Source organism: Heptranchias perlo, chromosome 10, assembly GCF_035084215.1.
Source record: "Heptranchias perlo isolate sHepPer1 chromosome 10, sHepPer1.hap1, whole genome shotgun sequence".
NCBI lineage: Eukaryota > Metazoa > Chordata > Chondrichthyes > Hexanchiformes > Hexanchidae > Heptranchias > Heptranchias perlo.
The window spans coordinates 16,843,585-16,871,155 of NC_090334.1; the positions used below are offsets into that span (position 1 = coordinate 16,843,585).

Genomic DNA, 27,571 nt, shown 5'->3' on the forward strand with positions numbered 1-27,571 from the left:
TTTTCCAAAGCACCCCTATTTACACCTAATGTGAGCAGCACCCAGCCATATGTCAAATGCCTTCATGCCATTCACAATTCATATCATAAAGCCCATGCATCAAACTGGTTACACTACAATCAACACATCAAATAAAATCACACGCATGTACCAAAGACCAGCAAACACTTTCTGGCACTGCAAAAGCTTAAATACATTGCTTGGAAAAAAAAACACTCAACTACCTGACATTCCACCAGAGGTAAAAGGTTGTGGGAAATTTCCTTTTAAAAAAAAAGAGAAAAAAAAGGGGAAGAAATAAAACACTGAAGCTTCCAGATTTTAAAAAAAAATTAACACTTGATCTAAAGGTTTTAAGGAGATTTTTCAAAGCCAGCAATATTCATGCACTGTGATAAACCTGGAATAAACTAACTGGAAAGAGCATTGCGTGACAAAATGAATAAAGGCTGGCAGATTCAGCAAGAACTCAACAAATGTACAGCAATCTTTTCTACTCCTCGTCCATCAGGGCAACTGTAAACATGAAAAGACTGTGCGAGCTGTCTGGTACGTGGCTGTTTCAGTGCAGCCTTCTAGTATTGCCAATAAAAACAACACAGGTGGAGGCACCTCACGCGACGGAGATTCTGCCAATCTATGACAACTGGAGCTTTGACCCTTGGGTTGGATTTCACTGCATTATAGTGATGACAGAGCAGGAAATTTAAAGGAGAAGGAAAGTACAGGAAACAAGCATCTTTATCCTTTTGGGTCTCCTTATTGTGCACACTGCTGCCTTTAAAAAAAATTAAAACATTTATACTACAAGAAAAATGTGTGTGTGTTGGCAGCAGGTCCCTGGATGCCACCATTTAATTTGGTGATGTTACAATAATTTAGCCAATCACAGTGGAGTGAGCATTGCAACGACAATCAGCTGTCTCTAATACTGCAGGGCAGAAACAGCTGATTGTCTACAATGATATTAGTTTGTTGCAAGAAAGCATCACACTGGCTTTCCTATGACAGGGTACACTAAATACGGTACATCTTAAGGCACCAGGACCAACAAAAGGGAAGCACTAGTTCAAGACGTGAAAGATGAACAGTAGAGCAAAGGGAGAAAGACAAATTGAGAACTGATATGAGAAAGTTCTTCACACAAAGAGTAATCAATACTTAGAATGGACCTCAACAAATAGCCTGGTTATTTCTTGAGAAAGTTAGATTCTATATTGGTCAGGGCCAGGGATTAGAAGTGGAAGGAGGGGGGAGCAGAAGAATTGTAGTTTTTTTTTAAAAAACAAACTAGGCCAAAAGACCGTCCATGTTCACCTTTATTTTGTGACATTTATGTAGCAAAATATCCCATTTCCTAGACTTATTTCACCTTTGAGCATCTTTGCTTCCCAGTACTGTATGGCCTGGCCTGGTGAAACTATTTGATATGAAACTATTGGTACTTAATATTTAACAGTACACAGTGTATGGAGCTCTATTTTGAAGCATGCGGCATTTAATTTATACTACAAGGTTTATTGAGTCATTGAGCATGACCTTAACAGTAATTCACACACATCGTTACTAATGGTTGTTCCCTCTTGCTCTTTGAACAAGCGGGGCACTGATGCTCTGTATTTGGTTTCAGAACACAGACATCTTATGCGGGTGCACTCATCTGAAGTAACTTCCCTGCCCCTTTGTTGATGTCGGAATTCTTTTAGGAGAACAGCAACACAGGGGAAGATATAACCTGACCTACTGTACTGGGAGAAGGATGGGGAGAGGAATTCCAATGAGTGCTAGTCTTGTGATTTATGGATAGAATCTAACCTGGTTACACAGTATGGGTTAGGAGAAAGAAAAGAACACTTCAGGGAGTTAGTGGAAGACTTAGAATCTTACTTTCTTGTATCCACAAATCCAACAGAGTTAATGGTAGTCCCTTCTGGCTTTTTCCAGCCTATCAGATATTTGCTGGTAGCTCCTTGACGGGGGTAAAACGTTCTGGGCCCAGATGCCGAGGAGGAGTGGAGTAAAGGCTGTGGTGAAGGAGTTGGCCGAGTCTCGTCGTGAGGTGAACTCCTACTGTGTGTAAAGACCACTGGACTCATGGAATGTCTTGAACTGAGAGTACTAGAGGGAAAAATGAAATTACTTGTTACAAAGAGTGTGCAGCTTAAGTGAATAAATAACTTGCACCTCACTGGATGGCCAATATTTCAGCCCTTTATTTTGGTCCAACAATACCAACTTTAAACTATAACTTTCCCCTCGTTAAAATGAACAATCAATTTATGTAAAGTGAGCTGAATTGCATTACTACTGACCATTTTTTTTTACTGGCTTGGCATTAACATAGCATTGAAAGTATCTGCATGATGTGTAGGCAAAGGTGGAATCTGTGGGAGAGCAGGAGGAGAAAGGTCTCTTCATCTTTTCTACAGATTTGCTTGGATGGGAAGGGGAAAGAGGTCCGATTTGGCATTCAACAGTCACTTCTAATGTCCAATAACTCCTCCTAAAACAGTCTGGTTAAATACTGTAGGGCATGGGGAAGGATTCTTTTTGCTAATTAAAGGGCTTATCAGATCCCTGCACATGTATGGGCATAAAAGGAAGATGTTGGACATTTTTTCCATGCATAAATTGGTATAACAATGGTTGTACCATTAATGAATCTCACCTAGGGAAAAGGTGCCCCTTAACCTGATACGTAAAACTGTTAGACACTTTCAGAATTGTATAACTGCTTTGGATGATCACATTTTTAAGATGCAAAGGTTTCTAAGCTCGCAACAAGCACCCAATAATTCACAACCTTTCCCTATGTTACAACCTGCATTCAATAAACTAACATCCCATGGGATCCAAGGGAAAGTGGCAAGTTGGATCCAAAATTGGCTCAGTGGTAGGCAGAAAATGGTAATGGTTAACGGGTGATTTTGTGACTGGAAGGCTGTTTCCAGTGGGGCTCTGCAGGGCTCAGTACTAGGTCCCTTGCTTTTTGTGGTGTATATTAATGATTTGGACTTGAATGTAGGGGGCATGATCAAGAAGTTTGCAGATATTACAAAAATTGGCCACGTGACTGATAGTGAAGAGGAAAGCTGTAGACTGCAGGAAGATATCAATGGACTGGTCAGATGGGCAGAAAAGTGGCAAATGGAATTCAATCCGGAGAAGTGTGAGGAGATGCATTTGGGGAGGACAAACAAGGCAAGGGAATAGACAATAAATGGGAGGATGCTGAGAGGTGTAGAGGAACAGAGGGACCTTGGAGTGCATGTCCACAGATCCCCGAAGGTAGCAGGACAGGTAGATAAGGTGGTTAAAAAGGCATACAGGATACTTTCCTTGCTTAGCCAAGGCATAGAAAATAAGAGCAGGGAGGTTATGCTAGAACTGTATAAAGCACTAGTTAGGTTACAGCAGTTCTGGTCACATTACAGGAAAGATGTGATTGCATTAGAGAGGGCACAAAGGAAATTTACAAGGATGTTGCCAGGGCTGGAGAATTTTAGCTATGAAAAAAGATTGGATAGGCTGGGGTTGTTTGCTTTGGAACAAAGAAAGCTGAGGGGAAATTTAATTGAAGTGTATAAAATTATGAGGGGCCTGGATAGGGAGGAGCTATTTCCCTTAACAGAGGGGTAAATAATCAGGGGGCATAGATTTAAATTAATTGGTAGAAGGATTAGAGGGAAGCTGAGGAGAATTTTTTTCACCCAGAGGGTGGTGGGGGGGGGGTCTGGAACTCTCTAACCTGAAAGGGTGGTAGAGACAGAAACCCGCAACTCATTTAAAAAGTACCTGGATGTGCACTTGAACTGCCGTAACCTACAGGGCTACGGACCAAGTACTGGAAAGTGGGATTAAGCTGGATAGCTCTTTTTGACCGGCACGGACACCATGGGCCAAATGGCGTCCTTCTGTGCCGTAACAGTCTATGATTCTATGATCTAATGCAAGCATTGTAATTCAACTTTAACAACAACAACTTTGATTTAAATAGCACCTTTAATGTAGAAAATGTCTCAAGGTGCTTCACAGAGGCTTGATCAAAACAAAAATGGACATTGAGCTAAAGATGATGATATTATGAGTAGTGACCAAAAGCTCGGTCGAAGGTGGGTTTTAAGGAGGGTCTTAAAAGGAGGAGAGGGAGGTGGAAAGGCAGAGGAGTTTAGGGAGGGAATTCCAGAATGTGGGGCCTCGGTGCCTGAAGGCATGGCTGCCTACAGTGGGGTGAAGAGAGAGAGGGGGAGGCACAAGAGGCCAGGGTCAGAGGACCGGAAAGATCATGCAGGGGTTGTAGGGCTTAAGAGGTAGGATGAGAAATAAACATCATGATTTAATTTTGAGTTGTTGGGGGAACCGGGAGCAATGTTGGCCAGCAAAGACAAGGGTGATGGGTAAGTGGGACTTGGTGCAGGATACATAGAGAACACCCCTTCTTGGGAACTGTTCCCGACAAAAGTATCCTGTAGTTTATTAATCTAGCTGCAAGGTATTACAAAAAAAATGACGACAGATCTGGCAACGGTGCTAAATTTTCAATGCTGGGTTATTAATGAGAGCTTCGGCAAATGTATGTTTCCTCTTCAGGTTCAGACTGTTGACACTTACCAATCACACTGACATGCTCAGAGCAACATGTTTGCACAGAATATATAATCACTAACGTAAATGATCATATACACTTACAGCCGAATGTCACCAAAATAATCATAAAAATACTCTACATTGTGTGGTAGGAACATTCTGACGTCAGGATGCACGCTCGACTTATCTTGCAATACTATAACTGACATACCAGGATCATGATCTTAAACTACAGCCATCTGTTCACCAGCTAATCCTACTCACCAGGGCAGGATACCAGCTACAACGGAGTGTCAGCGGTCAACGAGAAGTGTGTCTTCTGTTTTATTTAAAAGTTTTCAAATGTCCTAACTTCATGGGGTATTTTCTCTTTTTTAAAAAAAAAAATTGGTAACCTGTGGAGTTCTTGCAATGGTTTAGTGGATAACCCGTGCAGCACAGAGTATACAGATCAGAAAGGCCAAGGTTCCCTCTCAGCCCTATGCTGAGTTAGTTGCTCTCAGCCAGACCGGCAATGAGGTGCTACAATTAGCCCAGGAATGATGAAGCTAAGGATGGAGGCAGGTTAAAAAAAAACCTGCTCCTGATCGATATCCGTGATCTTGATGGATGTGCTGTGTATGAATGTTCAGTTTGTAAAGCATCTTGTTAAGTGCAAATTTCAGTGTTTAAATATATAGGGGTAAATCTACAATCGTACACTCGCAAGGAGTATAGGTCAGAGATGGGGCTACAAAGTTGTATTCTCGTTCCCTGTGGGCACAGCTCGCTGCTGGGAGTGCAGGATTACCTCTAAGTTATCTGATGATGGCTCAATAGTGCTGAAACACACAATGAACTACAGTGATGAACTACAGGTTCATGTTGTCATTTTCCACATATGATACTGGCCTCGGTAGTGCCTTTGTGTATAGGAGCCAAGAAAAGCCCAGGCCTTTCCCAAAAGGGAGCGATGGAGGGAAAATCCTAGGGAGTCAATTGGCTGCACTTGTGCAACTCCCTGCTTGGAAGCTGATTTGCCATTCTCACCTCTGACTGGGAGTAAGAGTGAAGCCTTTCAGGGAACAAGTCAGCAGCACTTCCCTGGGCTAGTCTCTCTCACCTCCCAACTGCTCTCCAGGAAGCAGACTCAGCAGCACTCACCCTGGGCTATTCTCACACACTTTGTGCTGGGCTGGGCTGGGCAGCGGCCCTCAGCCCAGGTTATTCTCATAGAGGTCCTAATGGCTGACCAGAGAGCAGGTTGCCAGTCCCCCCCACCTTAGCTTGAGGAGGTTTCACTGAGGTTATATGAACTGTTTCCTCGAGCTGGAAAGAATGGTGAGGCAGGCAAAAAGGGAAACCAAAGGAAACACATATTTATTGAGAGGCAAAAAAAAAACAATGAATTACCTGGAGTGGGAAGAGGTATCACTGAGGCTGTATGCACTACTTTCTCGAACTGGTAGATTTGACGTACTGTGCACAAATCCTCCGTAAGACTTGCTTTGACCTTCTGTGCTCGGTGCCGGCGATAGTGCTCCCCTCCTTTCGCAACCTTGAGCTGCCCGATCTCCTAATCGGCTGCAATGCATGCCACCGTCACTGGAGCCTGGCCAAGGAGAAGTTGCCTTCTCCTTTAGTGGTGCAGACCTCAAAGAACTTGTTGGACAAGCTGGAGTGCCCGAAGACAACACAGTGCCGTGACATGGTGCGTAAGAGGTTGTGTCAATGCCACTGTCTGCGGATGTGCCCTGAACGTAGTTATATCCATTTAGTTCAGACTCCGTGCGGTCCCCAGTGTCGTACCACTTCTCATCACTGTGGGCACTAGAGGAGTTGCTGGAAAGTGTGTTGCTGCTCGAATGGCTTGAATACTGAGCATCAGTCTAGGAAGAGAGTGGGGGAAGGAAATATAGTTACCAGGGGTCTATGCTCTAAATTATTTAACCGCTACTGCTCAATTAGTAAAACTCACAATTCAAAGTATTTGTCATCTGAAATTGTTCACAGCAAAATTCTTAAAAGCAAAAGTTTAAGTCAGATAAGAAACTTATACATTAAGAAACTGTTAATTGTTTATTGTGTACATGTTGTAAACAGGTATTAACCTTATCAACAACCTTCTCAGTGCTTAGATACATCATGATGCCTCCTTCCTATCACAGTGGCATTGCAGATGGCAGCCCCAACTTCAGTGGCAATTGAACGTAAAGGTGGGTGGACCTGCCTCCGGAGGAGTGTAGATCCATCCTAAGGGATGGCGTCCCTAGACCCCTCCGAAGGCAGAATCCCCAAATATAAACCCCCTTCTCTGCTAGAACCAGACGCAAGGATTGTGGGGGGGGGGGTGGGGGGGGTGGATTTTAACCTCCCCTCGACAAGCGGGAGGGGGTCGGGGAGTTAAATTGTTATGAACGTGAATTCCAACTCCAACCCGCCACAAACGCGCCAACTTCCCATTTAACCGCAGCGGGTTGGGAGGCGGCCGAGTAACGCGCTCTGGAGAGGCGGGTCAGCAATTATAATATTTAAACGAGGCTGCTTTCCTCAGATTTTGGCAGTCATTTGAATTCAACAGCTGTGGGCCGGGTTTCCTAGAGCTCGGGAAGGAAGGCGGGAGCTGCCAGCTCCAGCAGGTAACTGCTTTTCCAGCAATACTTGTAGGCCAGGTGGAGGAGTTCTTCCCCCAGCCCCTCAAGCCAATCTTCTGCCGCAATCTCTTCCTCCGAGCCCCCCCCACCACCCCCCACCAACCCCCGAGCTTCTCCATTGCCGGGGACAATACCCAGCGGTCTCCGGCTGTTTCTTTCTACCACAGGCTTTCCCGCCCGGCAGCCAGCCAGCCAGCCTTTCAATCTGACCGGCTGCCGGGCGGGAAAACAGAGTAAAAAAAATTCTAATGAGGTCCTGCCGTTAAGCTTGGCCGGGCCTCCGCCTTCTCGGCATTTCTGGGTTCCCCGGCCGCTGACAGGCGCTCCCACTCCCTCCCTGGAAATATCATTGCTCATGGCTGAAGGTTGGGAAGGTTTGTTGCTAGATATGAAAGTTAGAAATTGTGCATGCGCACAGTTCTCTGTTACTGCTTCAGCTCCACTCAGAAACCTGCATTTCACCAGCTCCAGGACTGGCTATGGAAAACTCTAGTGCACAGGCTGCAAATCCCACGGCATAGTTTTTAAGTGTACAAATTTGTTGTGAGATGTCGTGCTGCACCACATCTCCTGCCCTATGGACAGTGCACTGCATCAAGTGTACGTGCACCACAGCCTTGTCCTATGTAGAAGGGCTGTCAGAACAGGGATTTTAAGCTCATCGGTGCAGTGCAAAATGCAGATGACTAGCAATTTAAAAAAAAGTTTCAAAGCTTCATCTAGATCAACAGATACAGTTCACGTGGAAGAGGCTGCCATGTGAAACTATCAACAAAATTGGTCAGCAGAGAATGGGCTTCAGGTGCTGAGTGGATGCTGATGGTAAACAGTTCAGTGACCTAAATGGTACATTGATATGTTCAGGGACTATTTCAGCTGTGTTTAAAATACCACCTCTCCAAGAATTAAGATTCACTTTAAATGTAATCTCTAAGAGCTGGCATGGGGAGATCCCTGATGGCTCAGTGAATTTATGGTGTGTGTGCCTGATCCTCACAAAGCATTGTGCCTGACCGATTGTGTGGTGACCAGACTCAGTGACATACTGAACATGTGCCTCACATTAAACACGGAGTCTTAAGACGACCTTCTCGGGCCATATCACGTTTACCCTATGGAAAGCACAAGGCTGTGACTACACAGTTACTAACTGGTCGACTTCAGTGACACAAGCAAACAAGTTTAAACAATTGCTCACTCTCCCACATGGAAATATTTTAACGGCTAACTCATTGGTGCCATCCGGCCATGTGAAAACATCAATTTTTCATAAACTGTTACTGGTCAATGGAGCCTGACTGAGTACATGCCTTTGCTTGGCTTCTCAAACTCTTGTTTGATATTTCATGCCATCTAGGCGTGGAAAAAGGAGCTTCCCAGGTCTCTTCACGTCTCGTATTTTATTCGAGGGGGGGTGGGGGGGGGGGGGGGGAAGGGAGGCAGAGACTACCACGGAAAACAACTTAAAAAAAATAATTCACAGTACTTAACCCTTTGAAGACAGTTCCTCACCAAAATCAAGAGCAAACAATTTTCATTTTAGTCTCTTGAACATTATGCATCATCGTTCTGTATATTTCTTCAGTTTTTGCTTAAACTCTGCTGTCTAAGCTTACAGAAATTGAACAAGCCCCCTGTTTGAAAATGTACGTATCTTGAAAGATCTTTTAGCACTCATGGATTAAAATTTCTTACATTCTTCCAACTGTGCACCCCAGCCCACACCCTCCACTCCTCCAACTTTACTCATCGCCGACTGCTCGTGCTCTGCCTTTTCGTGGCTGATCACTACACCCTTGCTCTTTGGAACTCTTTCCCTAGACCATTTTGCCTGCCTCCTTCCTTCCTTCCGAAAGGAAAACTCCTTCTCAGCGCCCTCCTCTCCCCACTTGACATCATGCCATGTGACAGGCTGTAGCAGTCTCAACTGAGGTTTTTGGTTCCCAGAGTTCCTCAATTGGAAATTAGTGCCTAGGAATAAGACACATCACCACATTTTTACTCTTTTGGCACACAGATTTATAATTTATACAGTATTTAAGGTTCAGTTTGAACACGAGATACACAGAAGCTGTTTAGCAGAGCTGCTGCTAGTGAGTGCAGAGCAGTTTCCTCTAATGCTACTCTTCATTTTTTTCTAAAAAGGCAGTTTTGTATGTCAACACACCCAATTGAACACATCACCTTGAAAACCAGTAATTCCCTATCTGTTGTAAGCTGCAGGTTAACTGTTGAACAAGTCGAGCACTTGGACTTTATTCTGGAAATCAAGACCATTAACAAGAAAGAAGAAATCACTCCTCATATGTTGGAGCAGATGCAGAACAAGCGTACAATAGATTTTAACTTGTTTACCTGTCCATGTTTGTTGGGAGAAATATGACCTACGACTTCTTGTCTAATCAGCCTCCCGTTGGGGCTATCTCTGAGGGCAGATGTTACCTTCGATACAGATGGGATGTGCCAGGTTGGTTCTGAAACATGTAATTTCAATACTTTTTTTAAAAAAAAGAAGATTTCTCCTTCCACTGTGCAAGGTGTTATTTACAAACAGGCCAAATATTAATTACCGAGGGTTTTAACTGACTTCACATTGGCTTAAAATGGAACCTGGAAGAGCTGTATTGCGTACTTTGAAAGTTGTGCAATTAATTTTAAATTCATGTTGTAAACTGATGACTGTTGTGGTCCCACAAACAGCTGTAATTGCAATTTTGGATGTTATAATTAATGGAATCTTTTCAAAATGCACATTGCAGCAGTTTTCTGCGTAGTGTTTTAAATCCCAGAATGGGAAATTAGGTCAAACGCTCACATTCCAGAAAAGCACAACAAAGCAATTCTTCAACCTCATCATGCCTAAGTTTCCAAAAATATATACACAGAATATTTCACAATAGAAATGAATGCACATTCTACCACTGCAAGATGCAATGTGTTGGGATTCTACAATATCCACAAGACGACAAAATAATGTGTTGCTAGAATACTTATGGGACATATGTCAATTTGAATAGATAATGAATGGGAAAATGGGGTTTCTTCTGGAGACGCAGAAACAACAAGCATCATAGACACCTTCCCAACAGTCCATTCAACACCTGCCCATTCCCCCGGAATGTCCCAGTGTGTTCATCAAGTCGTCTGATAAGTTCCAGTGTGTTTATCCATTACTCAGATGGGTCGCAGTGTGTTTAACAAACCCTCCGAGTATCCCAGTGTGGGCAAACTAAATCTCTAAGCATGACAGCTTCTACGCAGCACAAAACAATTACTAAAAAGAGAACTTTCTAGAACTCGCAAAAATATCTGACCACCGTATACTACGCTGTGCATCATTTAACACACACCATACTTTGGGGTGGGAAGAAAAGTAAATTTAAAGTGTCTACACTAAGATAAGGGCTAGCTCTTTTTGCCAAAGTACTATATGTTTTGCTATTGTTTACAAGTACTGTGAAAGTGCCCACAGCACCCGTACGGTGTCTGGCAAGAACAATCAGGCAAGACCTGGTGGTGTTTAGGTCATCGCAGTTGAGGCCCCTGAAACGGTACACTGCACTTTTGGTGGCTACCATTAGAATAATCTTAGGAGGAGCTCCATCCCTAAACATGGAGTATAACAGGTATATTAATCAAACCCTGAGGCGGCAGAACTACTTTGCGTGTTCTCCAAACAAAGGCAGTCACCGAGTGTCAGGCTCGGTACAGGATGCATTGCTTTTTGGAGTTTAGTACATATCTATGCTTTTTGGCTTATCATTGCTGGAAAGTTATTCAACCTGTTCAATGGTGAATTCTGCAATATTTAATAACCTCCTCAACACACTAACTTAAAAACAAGCATCAACCCAATGCTGAACGCACCAGTTCTATTCGAGTCATAACATTATTGCACAATCGTAGTTCTCAAATATTAAAACACTACCCAGTTAGTGAACTAATACAAGACCATGAGTTTTATTGTATGCGTGACAATATTTGAGATGGTCCATTTCCACTTTGTACTATCAAGGGAAAGTGCCTAACAAGTATTGTTTTAGCCCCAGACCAGGTGTTAATCAATAGCTTACCTAATGGCAAACTTGGGGGCATTTTTCTAGTAGTACATGCAATGTTTATCTAAGGAATGCAAACTGGGGGAAAGAAATCCAATCCTCTCTCACTCTTTACATATTCTCAAGGGTCAGATTTTTAGGAAATGGCAACAGAAAAAAAAAAAATCTACAGAAAGTGAGTATGAAACTCCAGAAACAAAACTGTAATTGCTGGGTGTAGACCCTTCGCCAGAACAGATATGAAACATCCTTTTCTTTCATAGAAAATGCTTCAGTGTGTCTTGGGTTCAAGCCATTGGGATAGGCATCTGATTTACCAACCATAATGATGGACATTTACATTAAGCAGCCACATTGCAAGACTCGTAATCCACAACTACAGACTGGGCTTTGGGAATCAGAACAAGTCCAATACACTTAATTATAAAACAGTGCTATTCAGCAGTGTAACAGGCTAAAACAGAAATGGCTTTTCTTTATATAAAAAAAAGTGGACATACAAACACTTTGCTGGATTTCAGTGTCATCAGTACATGCTAACTGATGACACCGTTGACTTTGCACACAAGTTCACTGATGTTGAGCCCAGTTTAAACAATAAACTTGCGTCATTAGTTCCGGGGTGTTGCAGGAGCCACGTTGATGGCCATGGATGCGCAGCATGGGGAGGGGGAGGGGGGGCGGTTTCACATTCATTATTGTCATCACAATTACCATGAAGCTTCAGAGCTAAACTATATCCTGTCAAACATACTGCAATTTGATGTACATGATAATGACAGGCTTTTGCAGACGGAACAGATGGTGGGTCAGGGGGAAAAGAGGGAGGGGAGAGAAGAGAAAAGAGAAAGAGAACACGAGAACGCTGCATGAAACCAGAAACTTATTTAATATGGAAATGAGAACAAGACAACAGCAGAGCTTTCAAATATTTGGAATTAGTTCAGAATGCTTTTGTGCTTTTGCACTGAGTGTTGTACTGCATTTGCACTTCAAATCAAAACTGAACAAATGACTTAACCTTCCAAGCTTCGAAAACTCACAGAAATCACTGCACAGCCTGTTAGACATTCATCAAAACACTTCAACTTAAACATGAAGCTTGATGGCAAATAGTCTTTTCAAAGAAGATCATTTTGTTGTTGGCCACAGAAAAGTGGCTCAATTAAAATTAACCTTGTTGTCATTTGCAATGAGTTTATAGATTTTTCTGAAACTAAAATTGCATTTCTCAAAGATAATATAGATGTACAAGTAGTGAGCACATTACTTTCTCCCTATTTCAATGACCACATATAGGATATCTACCTTGTCTCCTATTTTTTTCAATCTTGGAATTGCCTGGCCTTTCAATAGCAATTGGCAGGGACAAGTGTTCTGTTGTTGCGCAACAATCTACAAATCTCAACAATTAGAGCTTATAACATGATTTAATTCTTGAGCGCTGCAATTTTGTAAACAAAAAATCCACGAAGCAGTGAAAATGCCATTTTCTGAGTGCACCCATAACAAATGGGCAAATTATACTGGTCAGATTGGCTGCTGTATACACAGCATCAAAACATCTTCAACCCAAATATTAATGACCACTTTTGTAGCTGAGTCACCAACAGAGAAATACAGGGGCAGAATGACTGAGCACTTGGACAAGTATACACTGATTAGGGAGTCAGCATGGATTTGTAAAGGGTAGGTCAGGTCTGACTAATTTAAGTTGATTTTTTTTTTTGAGGAGGTCATTAACGTGGTGAATAAGAGAGTATCTATGAATGTTGTCCATATGGACTTTCGGAAGATATCTGATAAGGTTTCACATGAGATTATTAGCAAACATGAAAACGCACGGAATTGTGACATGGGTTGGTAATTGGTAGGGAGGTAGAAGACAGAAATGAGTCGAGATTAAGGGAACATTCTCTGATTGGCAGGATGTGACAAGTGGTGTTCCCCAGGGATCTTCACTGGGGCCTCAGAGCTTTTCATTATTTTTATTAATGGCTTGGATGAAGGAATATCCAAGTTTGCAGATGACATCAAGTTAAGAAGCATGAAGTTACAAAGGGACAGACAAACTAAGTGAGTGGGCAAAACTATGGCAGATGGGGTTCAATGTGGGGAAGTGTGAGGTCACTCACTTTTGATTCAAGAACGACAATTCGGAATATTTTCTTAATGACGAGAGACTAGGAGCTGTGGAGGATCAAAGGGATTTAGGTGTCCATATACACAAATCACGAAAAGCTAGTGCACAGGTACAAAAATAATCAAATGTTGGCCTTTATCTCAAGGGGGCTGGAATACAAAAAAGTGAGGAAGTGACGCTTCAGTTGTACAAAGTCTTAGTCAGGCTCTATCTGGAGAACTGCATTGAGTTTTGGGCACCGAACCTCAAAGGGTATATTGGTCTTGGAGGGGGTACAGTGCAGATTTACCAGAATGATACCGGGGCTTAAAGGGTTACATTATGAGGACAGGTTGCATAAACTTAGTTTGAATTCTCTGGAGTTCGGAAGGTTGAGGAGTGTTTAAAATGATAAAGGGATTTAATAGGGTAGATACAGATAAACTATTTCCTCTGGTGGGTGAATCTAGAACAAGGATGCACGAGGCCATTTAGGAGTGAAATCAGGAAGCACTTCTTTACACAAAGGGTAGTGGAAATTTGGAACTCTCGCCCTCAAAAGGCAGTGAATGCTGGGTCAATTGGAATTTTAAAAACTTGAGATTGATTTTTTTGGTATGGCATCAAGGGATATGGAGTTGAGGTACAGATCAGCCATGATGATGGAACAGGTTTGAGGGGCTGAATGGCCTAATCTTGTTCCTAGAATTACTTCAGAACCAAGGCATTGTATTGGAGACAGCCCATTTTAACTTAATGGAGCCATAGGTGCTGAATGTCCACGTTTTACATAGATAGCTAACCATTTTAGTGTCTATTCACACTATTCTCATTACAGCCATGAAAATTTCTGACTTCAGCTATCTCACTTTCCAGTGAGAGTAAGACCACATTGAGTCCATCAACTTTCACTGGTAAACTTCCTCTGATAAAAAATGTTTCATCGAGCTTCTAAACTGAGCAGAAAACAGAGAAAAATCTTGTTTTTGTTTCGGGATTGGCATCCAATTGCTTCCTTATTTGCATCTTTGCACCAGCCCACCAGAGAAGTAGAGTCTTCTGCTCATTGAAGAAAGCAGTGAGTGGAGGCTGCACTTGGTCGAAGAAATGATAAGCAATGCAGATGACTGTTGCTGATTTGAAAGTGGAATTCAATCCTGCGTACCTCCTCGTCAGTTGGCCTTTGATAGCATCACTGAAACCAGAGATGAGATGCGCTTGGTGAGATGATCTACTTGTTCTGTGCAGCATCCAGAAACTGCTGGCAACACAGGAACTGGAGTAGGCCATTGAGCCCCTCGAGCCTGTTCCACCATTCAATGAGATCATGGCTGCTCTGAGGCCTAACACCCCCTTGTATTCTAGTCCTGTAGAAATAAAGGCCAGCATTCCATTAGCCTTTTTGATTATTTTCTGTAGCTGTCCATGACATTCTATGTACATGGACCCCTAAGTCTCTTTGGATCTCCACTGTTTTGAGCTTTTCACTATTTAGAAAGTACTCTGATCTATCCTTTTTAGGTCCAAAGTGGATGACCTCACACTTGCCTACACTGAAATCCATTTGCCACAGTTTTGCCCATTCGCTTAATCTATTAATATCTCTCTGTAAATTTTATGCTTCCATCTACATTGCTTGCAATGCTGCCTATCTTTGTGTCATCGGAAGACTTGGATATGTGGCTCTCTATCTCGTCTTCGAAGTCATTAATAAATACAGTGAATAGTTGAGGCCCCAACACAGATCCCTGAGGGACACCACCAATCACATCCTGCCAATTTGAGCACCCGCCCATTAGCCCTACTCTCTTGCCGCTTAGCCAATTTACTAAACAGGTCAATAATTTGCCCAACAACATCCTGTCTAGGAGTCACTGAACTTCACGTTCCTCCTACTACCCAGTAGATCCATGGTAGGTGTTGCTCAGAGTCTGTTTTATTTAACTCTCTAGCACAATCAGGTTTTTAGATCTCGTCTGTACTTTCTGTATTCAGCCTGGTTCTCTACTGTATTATGAACGTTACACATCATAAACCTCCTATTTTTCTGTTTCATTTTAATCTCTATAGCTTCAGTCATCCAGAGAGCTCTAGCTTTGGATGCCCTTCCTGACCCCCTCGTGGGAATGTGTCTACTCTGTACCCAAACCAACTCCTCCTTACTGTTTTTCCTACCAATTTTTGATTCCAATCCACCATTTATACAGCACCTTGTTACGTTGCAATGCAAGAACTATGGAGTAGTGATAATGGGGGCTTCAATATGGACTGGGACAGTAACAGTGTAAGGGGCAAAGAGGGGAAGGAATTCCTGAAATGTGTTCAAGAGAACTTTCTGAAACAATGGGCCCGATATTACCATGGCGGCGGGGGGGTCGAATGGGCGCATGGGTAACGCACCCGGTGAAATCAGTCTGCCCCGCACGCAATCGCAGGCTGATTGGATCCACTTACCTGGTCTTCCGGGTTCCCCGCTGCTGAGCTGCGCGTCGGGCGGGCTGCGCATGCGCAGTAAGGTCTGTCAGCTGGAGGAGCTCTATTTAAAGGGGCAGTCCTCCACTGACTGATGCTGCAAGAAATAGGAAAAATTACAGCATGGAGCAGCCCAGGGGGAAGGCTGCTCCCAGGTTTAATGATGCCTCACTCTAGCTCTTATTGGATGGGGTGAGGAGGAGGGGGAGGACAGAGATCTTCCCCCCTGGCGGGCGGGAGGAAGCGGCCTGCCTCTGCCACCAAGAAGGCCTGGCTCGAGGTGGCAGAGGAGGTCACCTGCACCACCAACATATCGCGCACCTGCATACAGTGCAGGAGGCACTGCAATGACCTAAGTAGGTCAGCCAAAGTGAGTACACTTACTCATTCCCCAACACTCCGTCTGCCACATCACCGCCCCCACCCCACATCTCCTTCTGCACTGCTAACACTACTCTGTCACATCACCCCTCACACCCACTCAAACCTCATCCTCATCTTACCTACACTTACTCACCTCGCCAGTACTCATCCCGCCACTACCACTCAACCCAATCCTCATACAATCTCATGGCTCTATCTCATACTCACCCGCTCATGCATCTCTTTCACGGTCAGCCTCACTCAACCTGCCACTATCTGTGCTGCAGCCACAGGGCATGCATCACATATGTGCAGTAGGAAGCGTAAGGCAAACGTGTTGTGAGCATGAAGGGGATGCACAAGGGTATTTGAGGGTTTGTCATGGTTTTTACTTATATTTAATTTCTGAGCAACTCACATTACACTACTGTCACATCTTTGCGAATCTTGTCTGGTTTGTGCAATAATGCCCTTTCCTGAGGATCACAATGAAGACCCACAACTGATGCCACCCATTGTGTCACTGCAGAGTGGGTGTAGGTGTATTTGCAGGGCTCTTTTGTGCAGACGACTGAGAGACATCGGCGATGTCCCCGGTTGCACCCTGGAAGGATGCGGAGGAGAAGTTGTTGAGGGCAGTGGTGACTTTGACAGCGACAGGTAAGAAGGTGGTGCTCGGGCCAGCCGGGAGCAGCTCGGCATGAAGGAGGCTACAGAGTCCACGACTACATGTCGAGTGACCCTGAGCCTCCGTGTGCACTGCTGCTCAGAGAGGTCCAGGAAGCTGAGCCTCGGTCTGTGGACCCTGTGGCGAGGGTAGTGCCCTCTGCGACGCATCTCTCTCTGCAGTTGCCCTCCCTCCTGCTGTGCAGGTGGATGTGTCGCAGCACTGTGTTGTGGAGCTCCACGTGTCAGAGGTAGACGGCGTGGCCGGCGAGGCTGGTGATGCTGTTCGCCCTCCGAGGAGGTCATGACTGCAGCTACGGCGGCCCCCATCTGGAAGATGTACGTCTGAGGGGGTCCGCAAGGCAAGTAAATGTGTCTGGGCCCCGGGGTAAGTGTGCAAGTTTGTGAATTTTATTGTTAGGAGGAGGGTGGTGGAGGCCAAATTTTGTCCAAAGTGACAGAGTGGCCTCCTACAATGAGTGAAGGTCTCCCCCCACACCTGTCAAATGGACCTTTGCAGCTGCCACAGGCTGATGGCTGCAACACGTCCATTTGAACTGGGAGTGCTCCCCCCAGTACGGGAAACAGTCCCAGTTGTTTGCAAAATCCCAACCCTCCTAAAGTATCACGTTAATCAGGTCTGTAAACGACCTGAAATACCTAGATAAATACCTTACGTGGCACCCCGCTGGCTTTAATTGCCGGCGGGAGTCCCACATGCGGGGGCTGCGCGTGCATGTCAGCGCGTCAGTGGGGAACCCGGAAATGGGGCTATGGGGAAAGAGCAGGGTAGTGGGACTAATTGGATAGCTCTTTCAAAGAGCCGGCACAGGCACAATAGGCCGAATGGCCTCCTTCTGTGCTGTACCTATTATGTTACTATGAAAATCTCAGCGTTTCACACAATGAAATGCTTTATAGCCTGAAACCAAATTCTAAAATGGATATCCTGGCAAGGTTAAACATAGGAACTTCTTCTGGCAATCAATTATTAATTATACACAAAAAAGGAAACATTGGCAATTACATGTGCATCTCTCATCAAAAGATTTTAATAAAGTCAACTACTCAAGTGGAGTACGTTGCATGAAGTATGAATGATGTCGTCCAGTTTGGAAGGCAACCTGTGGATATGTGGTATGCCACAATGACCAATGTGGGTTATATTAGTTCTTTTTTGAAGTCACTGAGGCTCCACATTGTGCTTGCAGCTGGGGCACACAAACGTTGGGTGAAGGAAGAAACTGAGTTCAGAAAGAAATCAAAACTTGCCAGAAATCAAAGAATAAGGCAGCAGTGGAGCAGGTTGGAGAAAGACTACAGAACAAAAAGCAAACAAAAATTAGGTCAGAGAGCATGAAATAGACTGGGGGAACGAGAGAGTAAGCTGCTTGATACAAATGTGCAATATTCTTTTACTTTTTATTCTCCCATACTTTCTTGATGGTGATATTCTCGGTAGGCTTTTGAATGCTTGGACTGTGAAGTGACGTGCTGCCTGGGAACTTGCAGTATAGAAATCGCCTTGTGAGAGAAAGCATGCTCACATTTATATTAAACTTTTTTTTAACCCAAAACTCCAGTCGCTGAAATAGATGGAAAAGTCCTAACGGGGAACTAATGAAGACTTGATGAAGTGGCTTCTCACAAGCAGAATAAACTAGCATTCTTATTTTTTTGGGTTGAAATACAGTGTCTCAATTTTATTGCAGTACTGTGACAAACTGCAAGTGAGCACAAAACTTTGGGCTGGATTTCACACTCACTGACTGGGTCGCCAATCTAGCTTTATATCACTTAAGCTCCCTTGTGTTGCTCCTAAGGGAGCAATTCACAAAAACCTTCAAAATGTGATGAAACATTAAATTCACAGGACAACTTTGAGCACAAATATTATTAATTGGTAGAAATGAGACATGGCTCTGTAACTTCATTATAATGTTTTCAAAAAAAAACTTTCAATCTGTGTGGGAAAATAAAGGCTGTTGCTTTAAATCTTTACAGCAGTGGAGGGAGAAAGTAAATCAGGTTACACATTATCACATTACATGATAAAAATATTCTATTGTATGCAAAATGACCAAAACCATTTGAGTAAACATTCAATAGGGCCTATACCTGAAAGAAAGAGAAAATACAGGATAATCTAAGATGCTGACAGACCTGTTGAACATTTTCAGCCTTTTGACAATTTAAAAAAAAAAGATTTTCACATTTGCAGTTAGTTTCTTTGTATCGCTGCTGTTGATTGACTACTCCTCGTCCATGGATGCCAGATTTGGAGCTCCGTTCATCTCTTCATTGTGATTTTCAGTTGCCTATTCTCTCCTGACCACCAACATTCTTGTTCCTTTTCCCTTCTTTTGTGTGACTGTGCATTTTCCAAAAAAAAATTTCTTCTCTCAGCATCTATAATCAAAATGTTACCCTTTTCTCTTTCCTGATGCAATGTACTTCTAGTATTTTGTTTCTCACAGAACAGCTGTTAAATAAATGGTCACTTGGTACATAATTGCATTCATTTTGTGCTGAATACCTGGATTGACTTTGGAAATATGGGACATGAGAAATGCAAAAGTAAACGTTTTGGTTCTGCACCATCTGGGAGACTCAGTGGCTTCCTACTTCCCTGCAGCCTGGCTGCATTTTTCCTGGCAGTGGGTGACAAATGAGAAATTGCTAAGAGCCTCCCAATTGCATCTGCCACTGTAGTTGAACCTGGGAGATTGCAAGGCTAGCTAAGGATGCAATGATGATTAAAGCAAGCCTGGGGTGGACCTGTGTTTTGATTGGAACAAATTATGAACACCAGTATAATCGTATTAAAATAATTACTTACATAATTTATGCAGAAACTTAATTTGGAATAATACAATGACAGCTGAATCAATAAGTGATGCACGTTTACACAAAGCCAGATACCAGGACAGACCATCCAACACCATACTAACCAGTTGTGGTTTTCTCCATGTTACTTTCCTCACTTCTCTGCCAGTTAGGTGTAGATTTACCACTACTGCCACTCTCATTAAAGCTCTGCCGATCGACCGACCCAGGAGACCGCCGATTAATACCAAATCTGACAATTGAAATCAAAAAGAACAACAGGAATATTACTTACATAACAAAACAATTCTCTTAGGTTGGTAAGGAGTTCAATAAATAAACCGATTCCAAGTAATGAAGCAGACTGGCTGGTCGATAAAGATCAACTTGCACTATGATTCCTATATCATTGACATTATGTTCTTAGAGAAGCATATAAAATGGCTCAATGCCGGTGAATTCATTTTTCTTATTTACCCGATTAATTTTGTTAGACAATAGTTAAATAACAGAATCCTTTCTGCATTGACAAGGTTTGTTATGTAAGCTCCTGTGTGACCAAGACTGAGGTCTAAAGGGCAGTTAAGCAGCATGGAGTGATGGCCATAGGTACCATCGCTCCACTCCACTCATCTCTCAATACAAACCATGCTGCTGTGGGTGTGTCGAGTGGATGCCTGCCAAAAATAAATCAATCAGCTGCTCAATTGGTCACAGTGCCCCTAGGACGGGGGAGAAATGTAGCCAGCGCCGTGCTGGACGCAGGTGTGTGTGGATGGTAGGTGCAGACAGAATTGAGCTTGGCTGTGATACTTCCTCCCTTTGTGGTCAGGTAGTCTGTGACACTCACCGTCAAGGCTCACACCTGAATCATGGCCACTTGGGAAAGGAACCAAAGGCTGCCAAACTTGGCACCTGTGGAACCGCATCTCACATAAGGCGGCAATGCTTTCAGGAGGGGGTGGGGAGATAATTGGCAAGAAGAAATTTTTCCCCCACTTTTTGTCCCGGGTGCCAGCATTAAGCACTTCTACAGATGCCTGTTTACCTATTTTTGCCATGGTCCTGGGAGAGTGACCCTTTCCTTTCATTTAGCTTGCACATCAAGATGCACATTTAGCTGCAGTTATATAAGGTATTGGTGAGACCGCACCTGGAATACTGCATACAGTTTTGGTCTCCATACTTAAGAAAAGACATACTTGCTCTCGAGGCAGTACAAAGAAGGTTCACTCGGTTAATCCCGGGGATGAGGGGGCGCACATATGAGGAGAGGTTGAGTAGATTGGGACTCTACTCATTGGAGTTCAGAAGAATGAGAGGCGATCTTATTGAAACATATAAGATTGTGAAGGGTCTTGATCGGGTGGATGCAGTAAGGATGTTCCCAAAGATGGGTGAAACTAGAACTAGGGGGCATAATCTTAGAATAAGGGGCTGCTCTTTCAAAACTGAGATGAGGAGAAACTTCTTCACACAGAGGGTGGTCGGTCTGTGGAATATGCTGCCCCAGGAAGCTGTGGAAGCTACATCATTAGATAAATTTAAAACAGAAATAGACAGTTTCCTAGAAGTAAAGGGAAATAGGGGTTATGGGGAGCGGGCAGGAAATTGGACATGAAGCTGAGTTCGGATCGGTCAATGCCCTGTGGGTGGCGGAGAGGGCCCAGGGGCTATGTGGCCGGGTCCTGCTCCGACTTCTTGTGTTCTTTAGATTTGTGGTTGGGATCAGATCAGCCATGATCTTATTGAATGGCGGAGCAGGCTCGAGGGGCCGATTGGCCTACTCCTGCTCCAATTTCTTATGTTCTTATGTTCTTACTTGATGCAACAGCACATTTGAAGACCCAAAAGCAGATCTGTAGGTCCACGTTTCTTCAGGTCAATGGTGCCATTGGCTTTCTGCAGGTTGGGTCATTTATACATAGGAGTGTACCTGATAGCGAGGCAGCTGTGTCTGCTGTCAGCCACACTCTTCTATGCAAAAGCACGGGGCATCAGGTACAGCATGGATTAGATGCAGAGTAAAATTCCATCTTCTCTGCCCCAACAATATGCATAACCCCAACCCAGAAACAGCAACTCCACCCCCTCCAAGTATGTGGCACCAAGTGGGAAGAAAGGTTTCCTGGAAAGACTGAAAATTGGAGACGGGTTCAATTACTACCCCGTTTACTGGCTGGATATATAGGTGTGCACATATACATTCCCCACTTAAATCATGGCCACCTTTATAAATCAATGTAATCCAACTGATGAGAGGAGGGTAGTTTGAACAAGCTGGGTGGATCAGTGGACACCATCTCTGTTACCCGGGTTCATATTCAGCTCAGAGATTGCTGGGATCCTTTATGAAATGAGTTGGTCAGACTCAACCTAGACCCTAGTTGAAGCAGGTCCCCAACTTTAGCATAAATTAGCAATGTCACTCAGAGAGGCCACAATGAAGGCTGTTATGGGAAATTGAAATGCCACAATAGTGCAATAGGTTAGTCACAATTCCATAAATTATTTGGAAATTAGTGTGGTGACAAATTACGATGGAAGATAAAATTTTAGCCTTATAGAGGCTACCAATCAACAGTTCCCAGCATGTCCATTCGCAAAAGGGAACCAGAGGCTAAAAAAAAAACTGAAATTTTCTTGGATTTTCACCGAACATGATAAAGCAAGCTACTCAGGCAAAACATTAACATCCACACAAACAATTGTAAACAATTTTACAACACCAAGTTATAGTCCAGCAATTTTATTTTAAATTCACAAGCTTTCGGAGGCTTCCTCCTTCGTCAGGTGAACGATGTGAAAATGAAAACCTCGAAATGAAATCGCATTTATAATTCACAGAACAATGCTTGGTGAGTACAGACAGTTTTTTCAACTGCCCGTTGCCAAGGCAATCAGTGTGCAGACAGACAGGTGTTACCTGCCAGGTCTCACAGAATATACAAATCACCAAAAAAAAAACAACAAACAAAAAAAACAGAGATAGAGAGGTAGAAACATAGAAAAGACAGCAACTGACCCGTTATATTAAAAACAGATAACATTTGTTCGCTGGTGGGGTAACGTGTAGCGTGACATGAACCCAAGATCCCGGTTGAGGCCGTCCTCATGGGTGCGGAACTTGGCTATCAATTTCTGCTCGACGATTTTGCGTTGTCGTGTGTCTCGAAGGCCGCCTTGGAGTACGCTTACCCGAAGGTCGGTGGATGAATGTCCATGACTGCTGAAGTGTTCCCCGACTGGGAGGGAACCCTCCTGTTTGGCGATTGTTGCGCGGTGTCCGTTCATCCGTTGTCGCAGCGTCTGCATGGTCTCGCCAATGTACCATGCTCTGGGGCATCCTTTCCTGCAACGTATGAGGTAGACAACGTTGGCCGAGTCGCAGGAGTATGAACCATGCACCTGGTGGGTGGTGTCCTCTCGTGTGATGGTGGTATCTGTGTCGATGATCTGGCATGTCTTGCAGAGGTTACCGTGGCAGGGTTGTGTGGTGTCGTGGACGCTGTTCTCTTGAAAGCTAGGTAATTTGCTGCGAACGATGGTCTGTTTGAGGTTGGGTGGCTGTTTAAAGGCGAGTAGTGGAGGTGTGGGGATGGCCATAGCGAGGTGTTTGTCCTCATTGATGACATGTTGAAGGCTGCGGAGAACATGGCGTAGTTTCTCCGCTCCGGGGAAGTACTGGACGACAAAGGGTACTCTGTTGGTTGCGTCCCGTGTTAGTCTCCTGAGGAGGTCTATGCGATTTTTTGCTGTGGCCCGTCGGAACTGTCGATCGATGAGTCGAGCGTCATATCCCGTTCTTACTAGGGCGTCTTTCAGCGTCTGTAGGTGTCCATCGCGTTCCTCCTCGTCTGAGCAGACCCTGTGTATTCGCAGGGCCTGTCCATAGGGGATGGCCTCTTTGACGTGGTTAGGGTGGAAGCTGGAAAAGTGGAGCATCGTGAGGTTGTCCGTGGGCTTGCGGTAGAGTGAGGTGCTGAGGTGCCCGTCTTTGATGGAGATTCGTGTGTCCAAGAAAGAAACTGATTCTGAGGAGTAGTCCATGGTGAGCTTGATGGTGGGATGGAACTTGTTGATGTTATCGTGTAGTCTCTTTAGTGATTCCTTGCCGTGGGTCCATAGAAAGAAAATGTCGTCGATGTATCTGGTGTATAGTGTTGGTTGGAGGTCTTGTGCAGTGAAGAAGTCCTGCTCGAACTTGTGCATGAAAATGTTGGCGTATTGGGGTGCGAATTTGGTCCCCATGGCTGTTCCGTGTGTTTGGGTAAAGAACTGGTTATCGAAGGTGAAGACATTGTGATCCAGGATGAAGCGGATGAGTTGTAGGATGGCGTCCGGAGATTGGCTGTTGTTGGTGTTGAGTATTGATGCTGTCGCAGCGATGCCGTCATCGTGGGGGATACTGGTGTATAGTGCCGAGACGTCCATCGTGGTGAGAACCTCACTATGCTCCACTTTTCCAGCTTCCACCCTAACCACGTCAAAGAGGCCATCCCCTATGGACAGGCCCTGCGAATACACAGGGTCTGCTCAGACGAGGAGGAACGCGATGGACACCTACAGACGCTGAAAGACGCCCTAGTAAGAACGGGATATGACGCTCGACTCATCGATCGACAGTTCCGACGGGCCACAGCAAAAAATCGCATAGACCTCCTCAGGAGACTAACACGGGACGCAACCAACAGAGTACCCTTTGTCGTCCAGTACTTCCCCGGAGTGGAGAAACTACGCCATGTTCTCCGCAGCCTTCAACATGTCATCAATGAGGACAAACACCTCGCTATGGCCATCCCCACACCTCCACTACTCGCCTTTAAACAGCCACCCAACCTCAAACAGACCATCGTTCGCAGCAAATTACCTAGCTTTCAAGAGAACAGCGTCCACGACACCACACAACCCTGCCACGGTAACCTCTGCAAGACATGCCAGATCATCGACACAGATACCACCATCACACGAGAGGACACCACCCACCAGGTGCATGGTTCATACTCCTGCGACTCGGCCAACGTTGTCTACCTCATACGTTGCAGGAAAGGATGCCCCAGAGCATGGTACATTGGCGAGACCATGCAGACGCTGCGACAACGGATGAACGGACACCGCGCAACAATCGCCAAACAGGAGGGTTCCCTCCCAGTCGGGGAACACTTCAGCAATCATGGACATTCATCCACCAACCTTCGGGTAAGCGTACTCCAAGGCGGCCTTCGAGACACACGACAACGCAAAATCGTCGAGCAGAAATTGATAGCCAAGTTCCGCACCCATGAGGACGGCCTCAACCGGGATCTTGGGTTCATGTCACGCTACACGTTACCCCACCAGCGAACAAATGTTATCTGTTTTTAATATAACGGGTCAGTTGCTGTCTTTTCTATGTTTCTACCTCTCTATCTCTGTTTTTTTTGTTTGTTGTTTTTTTTTTGGTGATTTGTATATTCTGTGAGACCTGGCAGGTAACACCTGTCTGTCTGCACACTGATTGCCTTGGCAACGGGCAGTTGAAAAAACTGTCTGTACTCACCAAGCATTGTTCTGTGAATTATAAATGAGATTTCATTTCGAGGTTTTCATTTTCACATCGTTCACCTGACGAAGGAGGAAGCCTCCGAAAGCTTGTGAATTTAAAATAAAATTGCTGGACTATAACTTGGTGTTGTAAAATTGTTTACAATTGTCAACCCCAGTCCATCACCGGCATCTCCACATCACACAAACAAAAGTAACTTTCATGTGCTTCTGGCCATGTTTTACACCCCACCCCACCACTGGATGAAATCAGGTCAATTATGAAGAGTGCTTTAATTGAATGAAGCATTTTCAAGTTATTGAAGTGGCACTGTCGAAATAGTTCAACATACATGTTCCATCCGGCACTCCTTCCAAATGTAAAACATGCAGGGGGATTTGGAACAGGGAATTGCTAGAAGGTTGGTAATTCTCCTATCGGTTTGTTTAGTGGCACATGAAAAGAACTTGCTCAGTGCAGCAACAGAGCTTTCTGCCAGCAGATAAAAACCTGGGCGGCTTATTTGTTCTTTTTGAATGGCAACTATCTTCTAAATTTGGGCGATCCATTGATTTAGTCTTCAATATGTCAAATTTGGTATTTCTGAAAGCTTAGGCTAGGTGGTTAGTTTGACTAAACACTCCATCATTAAAAATTGATCTGGGATCATAACAATATGATCTCACCATACAAACAGAAAATCAGAATTATAGGACACCTATTTTCTGAAGAGTTCAAAAGTGGTGTGTGTGTGTGTGTGTGTGTGTGTGTGTGTGTGTGTGTGTGTACAAGAATCCTGTATGTACGCTTTAGAGATGTACCTTTAAAAATAATTTGTAGGAGTAAAATTATCTCATAACGCTTTTGTACACTATGGGACCAAGGGGGTTCCAGGTTTATACAAGGTTGTCAGACTTCTGTATTTTTCTATATTTGTTGACTGACTATCACATTATTTCCATTGCTGTATACTAATAAACATTTTTGGAATTTCCTTTTCGGTAGCCAACACTGTCTTTCTGAATTATGGTCTGCCGTTGCCAGGGAGCATGTCAATCTTTGCGGAGGGTCTCTCAGACAGAAAAGCTTGAAAAACACTAACATTTTTGGGAGGGAGGGAAGGAGGCAAAGATCATGAAAAATGGCAATTACGGATGTTTCTTCCAATGTTTTTTCAAAGTTTAATTTGCTTTCCCGTGAATGTATAAAAGTTCAAATTCACATCGTGACCATTAAAAATGTACATGAGGCAATTACTAATGTAATGGTATAATTATGTACAACATTCACCAGACTTATTTTAAAAATGCATGGAATTCTGTGCTGTGCAATACTTAGAGTGAACATCTGAACTGATCCCTTTTGATTAGCTGAATAGGCTGATGGGTTTGAGTATGCTATATTTCCATTACTAAAATGCAAGAATTGTTTGCAGGACTAATGTGGCTGTTCATATAAAGAACATAAATAGCATACATTACATTCATTAGACTAGACGTTTCCCACAGTTCTGTGGCTATGTAGCCCATTGACAAATTCCACAATGATCAGTAATGTTTAGACAGCATTAGCCCAGCATCTCTATAAATAAATTTGTCTGATAATAGAAATGGGAATGAGAGCCACTTCTGCATTAGAAAAAGAATCATCAGAACAACTAGGTTGCTATGCTACTTTCACCAATGTGCATGTGTCCATAAGATGATTATGGGAATAGATTGTGTTCGCGTAGACAGTTTGTTTCAACAAATAGGCTAGGGAGGATCAAGGGTCAGAATTTCAAGTTATGCAAGGTCAGAACGAGGTTGGATGTCAGGAGGTGGTTCTTTTCCCAGAGAATAGCGGACCTCTGGAGCAGGCTACCGGCTCGTGCAGTGAACGCTGATTCGCCGAATTCCTTCGAGCGGGAGCTGGATCTGTTTCTGGCTGGGGCGGAGCTCACCTCGTACAAGAGGTCGGTAACTGGTAATGTTAATCAGGGCCAGAGTGATCTCCTGGACTAGTTTCGATTGCCGAAGGGGGCCAGACAGGAATTTTCCAGATTTTTTTTGCCCCCTAATTGGCCTGGGTTTTATGTTTTCTCGCCTCTCCCAGGAGATTATATGGTTTTCTTATATGGTATCTTAAAATGAGCAGAGAATGGGCCTGACCAGTACAGCAAGTTAGGCTGTATTCTGTCTTTCTGCCACTGGGACCTGTGTGCAAATTCAGCTCAAGCTGATCAGGTCAAAGGTTTCTCTTCCTCGGATGGCTGTGATGGTCTCGGGTGAAATGACTCTGGGCAGCCTTGGGCCTAGTGGCTGCAGACAGGGTGCGGGCC

The 27,571-nt window shown here is 44.1% G+C and overlaps 1 protein-coding gene across 3 annotated transcripts in view; it reads right to left on the reverse strand.

Moving 5' to 3' along the window:
* Positions 1 to 27,571, reverse strand: part of sipa1l1 (signal-induced proliferation-associated 1 like 1) — a 348,364-nt gene that overhangs the window by 34,687 nt on the left and 286,106 nt on the right. For all 3 annotated transcript variants that reach the window (XM_067991257.1, XM_067991258.1, XM_067991259.1), the window contains 4 exons: positions 19,853 to 19,980; positions 9,576 to 9,694; positions 5,980 to 6,455; positions 1,888 to 2,118 (listed from right to left, as the gene is read on the reverse strand). In XM_067991257.1, the coding sequence (XP_067847358.1) occupies positions 1,888 to 2,118; positions 5,980 to 6,455; positions 9,576 to 9,694; positions 19,853 to 19,980 (954 nt within the window). The remainder of the gene's footprint in view (positions 1 to 1,887; positions 2,119 to 5,979; positions 6,456 to 9,575; positions 9,695 to 19,852; positions 19,981 to 27,571) is intronic.